This window comes from Dioscorea cayenensis, chromosome 7 (assembly GCF_009730915.1).
Source record: "Dioscorea cayenensis subsp. rotundata cultivar TDr96_F1 chromosome 7, TDr96_F1_v2_PseudoChromosome.rev07_lg8_w22 25.fasta, whole genome shotgun sequence".
Lineage (NCBI taxonomy): Eukaryota > Viridiplantae > Streptophyta > Magnoliopsida > Dioscoreales > Dioscoreaceae > Dioscorea > Dioscorea cayenensis.
Window position 1 is genome coordinate 9,726,633 of NC_052477.1, and position 9,464 is coordinate 9,736,096.

Consider the following 9,464-nt stretch of genomic DNA (forward strand, 5'->3'; position numbering starts at 1 on the left):
ACCTTGTTGGACATGATTCATTCTATGCATAGTTACATATTTCTTTATAGGGGGCATGCACTTCTCATGAAAGGAGCTTTGGATAGCTATGAAGTGTATGTTGAAGTATTTTAGGACTAAAGATATGCTTCTAATCTATAGCAATGGAGAGTTAAGTGTGGATGGTTACGTAGATTCAGACTTTTAGTCTTATGTTGATGACCGAAGATCCACTTTAGGGTTTAATTTTATTCATTCTTAATGGTAAAGCAGTGAGATGAAATACTTGTAAGTTACTACTGCAGATTCCACCACTAAGACGAAAATATGTGGGTGCATCAAAGGTTGTTTGGATTAAGAAGTTCTTGATAGAATGTCTGGTGGTTCCAAATGTGGAAGCTCTCATTATCACTTTATTGTGATAATAATAGAGCTGTATCATAGGTGAAGGAACCAAGGTCTCATAGTATATCCAAACATATCGAGTGGCGGCACCACATCATTTGAGAGATCATTGGAAGAGGCGAGATAGCCATTTAGAAAATAGCCTCAGCAGATAACCTAGCTGACCTACTCACCATGCCACTATCACAAGCCGTGTTAGATCGACATCCTAAGAACATGGGTGTAAGATGCCATAGTGGTTGGCATTGAGTACAAGTGGGAGATTGTTACGATTATGCCCTCAAATGCCAACGAGGATACTTGTATTAGGGCATTTCATTTGTATTATACATTCTTATTTAGTAGCCATTTATTTTAATGTTCATATAAATATTCTAATGGCATTATAATTAGTTTTGAATATCATAGTCCATGTGTATTAAGTTAAATCTTCTACTCTTTGTGGGATAAAGAGAAGAGCACTAGAAGAGTTTGGTACTTATACACTTAAATATTTCACAAATCAGAGAATCTTTAATTGAGCGTTAAAGGTTTGTAAGGATTTGTATGACATATACTTTGACAAAGAGTGCTAGTTTAATACTATGGAATAGTGGGAGCATATGTCATAAACTACATCATTTGGAATTGGTGTATTCGAACATGACTCTCAACAATCCAATCACATGGATTTTACTCTTTGACAGTCAATGATTGGGATTGTTGATTATGATCGTATGAGTGGACCTTAGACCTAAGGTATCATGATCACAATGTACTTGTGACATCTAGTCTGTTACTAGAGTTGTTAGGCTCAGTTCACCTTTTGGTAGAGCCGACCTCGAAGTGCGACTATATCGGGCAGGTAGTAGTTGTGAGTGATCACCAAGAAGGAATTCGTTCTCTCGGAAGTAAACGAGTTAGTATCCTATGTCGACTATAAGTATGTGAGTTTAGAAGACCTTGGCCAAAGGTGCATCAAAACTAATCATGTGGGACACGAAGGGTAGTTTGGTAATCTCACCCTACTATAGTTATTTGCATATGATCGAGTTCGATGAGTTTGACAATTACCATGGCTCTCACTCGGTTTGGGATACAAGAACGAAAGGTTTATACACATATGGTAATCATAATCGGAAAGATTCGTAATGATCTACTCTTTCTTGTTCAATTGGGTATGACATGGGGCCACGGGACTGGCTAGGTGTTACCCACGTCCTTTGGTATCCTCTCATTGCCAATCGAAATGAACCTAGGGAGTCACGCTAAAGGGATAAAGAATCGGGTCTCGTTTTTGAGTCACGAGGGGTAAAATTGTTAATTTACAATTTTACTTCATGGGATGAGTGAAATTGTAAATTGATCTAGAGTTTTTGTTGTAAGTTTAAATTTTGATTTAAATTCGATGGAGTTGAATAGATAATCAAAATTATGAGGACTCAAAGATAAAAGTGGTTTTAGTTAGATTGGGACTCATATTTCTAATAGAACTTCTATGGTAATGTTTATCATATTATGAAGGTTCATATTTTGAATAGGACTTCATAATTGAATGATGTTTATCATATTATGAAGGTTCATATTTCGAATAGAACTCATAATTAAATAATGTTTATCATGTTTTATGAAGTTTCTATAAATATGACTCCTCTCCAACTATAGAATTGACTCAATTAATTCTCTAGTAAGAAAATCCCCTAGCTCTCTTCCTCTCTAACCCTAACCGCTATTTGGAGAAGAAGAGGAGATTGTCTCTTAATTCGGCATGTGATCTAGGCGTGGAACTTTTCGATTCGGGAGCTAGGGAGATCTCGACAATCCGAGAGATAAGTTCGGCACATCAAAAGAAAGAAAATCATCAAGAGGTAATTTTCTAGGCCTTTTAATTAAATTATGGTGCTCATTAAAAACAATTAGAATATATATCGCAAATATATTATTGCTTCCGCATGCCCTTTTAATGTTATTTGATTTTTGCGATATTACCCAACAAATCTGTGTTGTTTTGGGTGTCTTCTTTCTTTTAGTTTGGTAATAAAGAACATATAATTGACTAATGTGTTGTGTTGGAACTGCAGGGGTCTTTCTAACCTAGTTACCTGGAATCGTATTAAGGATTTGCTGAACAAGTACAAGCCAATGATCTTGTATCTTGTTGAAACTAGAGCCAACAAAGATAGAGTTTTGCGTTTTTGCAACCGGCTTTCGAGATGGTGGGATTGGGTGGCTATCCTAGCCCAGGGCATGTCTGGAGGCATTTTGACCTTATGGAAAAAAGGGGGTGCGAGGGTGACGCCTATTGCTCTGAACAGACATGTGTTGCATTTGGGCATTACTGCTTATGATGCTGAGAGCTGGATTTTCTGTGTTGTCTATAATCCTCAACTGTTGGAGGGCCAAATCAAAGTGTGGAGTGAATTGTCTAAGATTGCAAGATTAAAGCTTCCCTGGCTTGTGGCTGGCGATTTCAACGCAATTGCTAACAATGAGGAACATCGGGGTGGTCTTTTCAACCATTATGCAGCTAAGTCAAATTATTTTAATGATTTCGTTTGTTTCAGCAATTTAATTGATTTGGGTTTTTTGGGGTCTGCCTTTACTTGGTGTAATGGACAGTCGGGGTGTGCCCGTCGTTGGGCACGACTCGACCGTTTCATGGCCAATGTGGAATGGTTGGAGTTTTTTTTATTCATATTCAGTTAAGCATCTGCAACGCATTTCTTCTAATCATGCCCCGCTTTCTTTGAAAACTCGGTTGCGGTCTCATGCTAAAAAGAAAATTTTCCGTTTTGAAAATGTTTGGTTTGATCATAAGGGGTGTCATGACTCTGTGGTTAGTGCTTGGAATTTTAACCCAAATTCTTCCCCCTTGCATGCTTTCTCGCATTTGGTCCACCGTACTAGGCATAAAATTATTTCCTAGAAGAATGCTGGTCTCTCCCCAATTGAGATTGATATCCAAAAAACCGAAAGGGACATTGAATTTCTAGAAAACTTAGATAGCCTTGGCAATCCCCTCTCCCTGGACTCTAGATACCTTAGGGCCCTAAACAATCGCCACTGTGCTTTACTAAGGCAAAATAGCATTCGCTGGGCTCAACGAGCTCGCATGCTTTGGCTTAAGGAAGGTGATTTGAACTCAAAATTTTTCCATAACATTGCCAAAATCAGAAGTCATAGAAATAGAATTTCTTGTGTTAGTGATGTCTATGGGCAGACCTTTACTAAGCAATCTGAAATTGAGAATTGTTTCACTAGCTTTTTCCAGGACCTGTGAACTCCTGGGGGTAGGTGGTCTTTCTCTGATTTGATTAAAAGTCTTCCTTATGACCATGTGACTATTAGTGAAGTGGATAGGGTTTTTCTGACAAAGGAGGTGACCTATAGTGAGATCCTGATGACTATTAAATCAATGGACAAGGGTAAGAGCCTTGGGCCTCACGGCCTGAATATCGAGTTTTATTTATTTTATTGGGACATTATCAAGGATCCTCTTTATAAAGCCATCTCTCATTTTCTGGCCACTGCTCAGCTTCCTAAAACCTGGGGAGAAATTTACCTTGTTCTCATCCCAAAGTCTGATAACCCCAAGTTGGTTTTGGATTTTCGACCAATCTCTTTGTGCAATGTTTCTTACAAAATTATTTCCAAACTATTAACGAATCATTTAAAGCAAATTATTCATAAAATTGTTGGCAAGGAGCAAAGTGCATTTTTAGCAGGGAAATCTTGCTTTGACAACATCATTGCGGCCCAAGAGATTGTGCATTCCTTAGAATCTGAGATCAGAAACCCCCCTAGGATGATTTTAAAGGTTGACATAGCTAAGGCTTATGATATGGTCGAGTGGGAAGCTGTTCTTGCTACTCTCCACCTAATGAATTTCCCAGTTTTGTGGATTTCTTGGATTAGAGCTTGCATGTCTTGTGCTAGGTTTGCTATTTTGATCAATGGCCAAGTTACACAATGGTTTGATAGTGGTAGGGGCCTCAGGCAACGGGGATCCTCTATCCCCTTATCTGTTCCTCCTTATTTCTCAAAACTTGTCCGCCATGTTAAACCATGCCTTGTATCAAAATTGGATCCCTGGGTTCGATGGCAGGCTGAATGTGAACTTTAACCATCTTATGTTCACTGATGACTTGATTATTGTCACCCGAGCCTCTCGGTCGGCTGCTAGGGCCTGTAGAGTCTGTTTAGATACCTATAGGGACCTTACTGGGCAAATGCCGAATGCCAATAAATCAAATATCTACTTTCCCAGTTGTGAAAATTCTTGAGATAACGGTTGGTGTCTTTCCTTTTAAGTATCTGGGGTGTTTGATTGGCCCAAAGCGCTTGAGTGTCAACAATTTTTAGCCCGTGGTTACCAAAGCCCATTCGTGTATTAAGGCTTGGAATCAAAACTCTATCTCCTTAGCTGGTAGGGCTGTACTAATTAATAGTGTTCTGATGCCCATCACCATGTTTCAGTTGTCCTGTGTGGGGGGGTCCCTGATTCTGTCATTGATCAAATTTCTAAAATAGCTAGGAAATTCCTCTGTGGTGGGGGTTGTAATCGTAGCGGCTTCCATACTATGGGGTGGAACACCACTACCCTTGGAAAATCTGAGGGGCCTTGGTGTCAGGAACTTAAGGAATGCCAAGTATTCTCTTATGGCCAAATATGTTTTTATGGCGCTTAACTGTGAGAATAAACTGTGGGTTCACATTTCTCACCTCAAGTATGGGACATTCCATTGCTGGGGTAGAAGTAATGGCAAAAATGTTTCAAATTTTCACCGAGTTTTGATTACTGTGGCTTGCAAAATTAAAGCAAGATGTCGGATTAAAGAGTGTAATCCTAGCAAAACTAATTTTTTAAGAGATCCGTGGCTTTCGATGTCCCAATTGCCTTTAAACCCACTTTTGTGAACATGAACTTGCAGTTGGAAAATGTTGCTGTGATGGACTGTATTCAAAATTCATCGATTAATCTGGACATTTGTAGACTTGTTTTTGGCGAGAATGTGGACTAGCCTCTGTTGGGGCCTTCGACCATCAATAACGAGAGCAATAATTACTGGGTTTGGGAGCCTTCGGCTTCAACTTATTCTATTGCTAGTGCAGTCTATTTGTGGCTGAATAGTGACCAACAAGGTGAGGTGGACTGCTGGGGTGGTTGGCATTATCTTTGGAAGCTGAGGGCCATCCCCAAAGTGAAAGTGTTTGTATGGAGGATGTTACATGGCAGGACTCCTAACTTTGCGTTCCTTCACAAACTCAACATTGGCCCTGAGAGGGAGTGTGTCTTTTGTGAGCTAGAGCCAAAAACTGATGAGCATGTCCTTTGGAATTGCTGTAAGAGCAAGAGGAGTTGGACCGTGGTGGAAAGGTTTGCTGGAATGGATTTAGACAGGATTGGCAGTCTTACAAGTGGCGAGTGGATCACTAAGAGTTGGAAAGTGAAGTGTGGAGATGCTTGTTTTAAAGCTGTGATGGCCTCCTGTGCATGGATGATTTGGAAAGCCCGATGTGATTGGATTTTCAAGCGAATGCCCCAGATTTCCTTCAGAAATGGTTACCGGGCTGTTGACATGGTGGTGAGCTTGGAGAAGAAGCTGACGTTGCGAGCAGGGAAGCTTTGTCATTTTCCTTTTAATTCCTCCCTTTCGTTGTTTACTGATGCGGCGTGGATTGAACAGACCCATTGCTGTGGCATGGGGTTTGTTCTAGTTAACAGGCATAAAACTATTCTCTTGGCAGGAGCGACCTTTGGTAGGGCAGTGTCTTGTGTCCGCGAGGGAGCTACTTGCACTGAGTGGGTCGCTGAAGAGCTGTTTGGAGAGGAATGTTCAACTCCAGAATATCTACATTGATTGTGCTGTCTTAGTGGATTAGATTCAGAATGAAGTGCCGGTGGTGGCCTGGGGAGCCAGGGAGCAGCTTGGGGAGATCCAACATTTACTCGGCCGCTGTGTCGATGGTAGTTTGCATTGCATTCCACGGGAGTTGAATGTTGTTGCGGACAGGATTGCAGCGTTTGCCTTAAGGAATCGGGAGAGCGCATTATTCCAGAGAGGTGCTGATGTGCCAAGCTGGCTACTTGAGGCTGCTCATGGGAGTGATTTCAAGTGCAAGAGTTGTTGTTGTTTTGTTTTTTTGAGTTTCTTTTAGCTCTTTTTAACCGGCAGAGCTCTCCTCTAGCAAAAAAATAACTTGGAGATTAGCCTATCTCCACACTAGCTGATTCTTTATGAGAAAACAACATGGCATTAAGAATTTAAGATCAGTCAAATCATTTGGCTCGGGAAAGACCACTAAATGCCCAAGTCAGGCAGGAGGGAAACATGATTGAGAAAAATGAGGAGAAAAAAAAGTTATAAGATCTATGGGAGGTAGGTACTATTCTCATTTTTAATTATTCTCCTACTTGGTTAATTATTCTCCTTTGGCAGTTCGATTTTTCCCATTGGATAGCATGGTAGGCTTTGTTGCCTCTAGGAGAGATTATATTCTATGTTCAATAGCCTAGCATCTTTGATTCCATTTCTCCAATAGATGAGTTTACGAGCTTTGCCTCCTCTGTAGGTTTAATTTCCCCATTGAATGAGTAAATACTCAAAATTTGGTTTATCTGGTTTAAATCATGCCACGCGCGTTTCCCTTGATGCCACGTGTCTAGTTATTTTTCCCCATACCATGTTTAATTGATAAAGTGATGGATCAATAAAGTTAATTTAAATCTAAGTTTAAATAGTTTTTAATCATTTTTAATTTAACTTTTGCATTAAATCCTAATTATATGACATCTAAACTAATTAAAAATCAAATCCATTACATTAAAGTACCAAACTGAATATTTTATTTCCCCATGGACTAAAATGAACATCAGTTGTACACTTTAGGTATCAATTATGCACATTCACCTTGAATTTATGTCACTCTATGTCTCACAACCAAAAGGAATATACTACACAAATCAATAAAAAAAAACCCACTTCACAACATGAAAATAATAAAAAAGAATCATCCCTCACAATATTAAATATATACCACATATTATTTTTAAAGACCTATTAAATAATCTATCTATCATCCAAGCTTAAGTCAATCACTGATCAAACTGAAACAAACTCACAAACATCCAATAACCTTCTTTAATTCAAGCTTAAGTCACTCTTGACTAAACAGAAACAAACTCACAAACATCCAATAACCTCCCCTACTCATCCTCATCCTCATCCTCATCCTCATCCTCATCTTTCCTTTTAGTCTTCCAATCCAAATTGACTAACACTTTTTGTCTCCTTCCTTCCAACCCAAACTTCTACAAATGCCAAATCAATATCTCCTCATCCGCATCCCCATCCCTATCCCCGTCCATGGCCAAATCCATTCCTCCCTTCTCTTTCAAACTAATACCCACTCTCATCATCCTCCTTTCATCTCAACCTCCACTCTCCATCCCTTCTCCACTTCCTCTCTTCTCTCCCATAACCAAACACCAATCCACTCTCCTCTACACCACCACCATCCACATCCACCCTCCACCTCAACCCATCCATCCCCTCATCCACCTTGGCTCCTCCTCCTCCTTTCTCAAGTGCTCATCCAACTACACCCAGTCTCTTCCCCTCCTATGCAACTCCTCATCCCTTTGCTTCTCTTGCACTCACAGCACATGCTTTCTCCTATCCCAAAACCCCATTTCCCAACGTACTAAACTCACCCCTGCCCTCCAAACAACCCTCTCCCTCCCATCCACCAATGGCCACATCCCTGCTCCCTTCTCCTCCATTCCCCACCACCTTTTCTCTTGCTCATCTCCCTTTCTTCTCAAAGGTTTCCCTAAGTTCACCTCTGGTCTTCTCTCTTTAGGGTTCTCCAACTCCTCATTCCCTTCCCAACTCTCCTCCTCCCTCTCCCTCCCCACCACTTTCTCCTTGTGCCTCTCCGGTTCCCCCTCGGCCCCTGGCATCGCCTTTTTCGGTTCTTTCGGTCCCTTCTTCTTCCTCCCTCTCCCCAACCTTGACATCTCCAAGTCCTTAACTTACACCCCTCTCCTCTCAATCCACAATGAGTACTACATCAACCTTATTTCCATGGAAGTGAACGGCCACCCAATTCCGTTCAAAGCCTCAAAGGCTAAGCTAAGCACAGTGCAGCCTTATACATCCATGCAAACTCAGATATATGAAGCTTTCTTGAAGGTTTTCATGCTTGAAGCTGAGAAGATGAAGCTTAGAATGATTGATCCCGTGAAACCATTCAGTGCTTGTTATAGTGCAGACAGTGCAAGTGGTTCTGTTACTGGACCTAGTGTGCCAATTATAGATCTCGTGCTTCATGGAAATGATACTGTTTGGAGGATTTATGGGGTGAACTCAATGGTGTGGGTGGAGATGGGGGCAGGGTTGTGTTTGGCTTTTGTTGATGGAGGTAGTGATGTTGGAGATGCATCCATTGTTGTGGGAGGGCACCAAATGGAGGATGTTTTAGTGCAGTTGGACTTGGAAAGGATGAGAGTAGGGTTTAGCTCTTCTTTGCTTGCTAATGGTACCTCCTGCTCTAATTTCAATTTCACTGCTTCTTTTTAATTTCGGAATAATTAAATAAATATATGAATAAATAATTTGTATGTTGTCAATTGTTTTAGATTTGCTTTGTTATTGTTGTCTTAATTTGTTTGTTGAATTCTGCTGGCATAAATTTTCACCAATAATTCACTTTCTAAGTACTATCATTAACAATAAATTTAATTGCTAAACATACAACTCAACCGCAAAAGATTGAAAAACATACATAAACTCAATTGTTAGAAGGGAGTAACCATTAACTTTGAAGTATTTCGTGCAGTTATAAGTATATAGCAAGATCACCGCCAGACTAGAAGCTTTAATTAGGAAAAGAACCGACTACTTGAGAAGTAACCCTATTACTGTTTATTACTTTGCACTGCAACCGTATTCTATCTAAATCTTAAAAAAAACACTTAGGTACAAAAGGTTTTGAAGGCTAGTAATCTTAAAGCATGAACTTCAGTACACAGAATTTCAATTCAAACCAAACGAACCATTCAGGAACAAATCAGCTTGATAAATTACAAATTTATAAGG

At 40.1% G+C, this 9,464-nt stretch overlaps 1 protein-coding gene across 1 annotated transcript; it reads left to right on the forward strand.

The window, feature by feature from the left end:
• The first annotated feature begins 7,703 nt into the window (after positions 1-7,703).
• Positions 7,704-8,945, forward strand: LOC120265682 (probable aspartic proteinase GIP1). Its single transcript, XM_039273634.1, has one exon. It carries the CDS (start codon positions 7,731-7,733, stop codon positions 8,943-8,945), a length of 1,215 nt encoding a protein of 404 aa, XP_039129568.1. The 5' UTR covers positions 7,704-7,730.
• Positions 8,946-9,464: the final 519 nt, after the last annotated feature.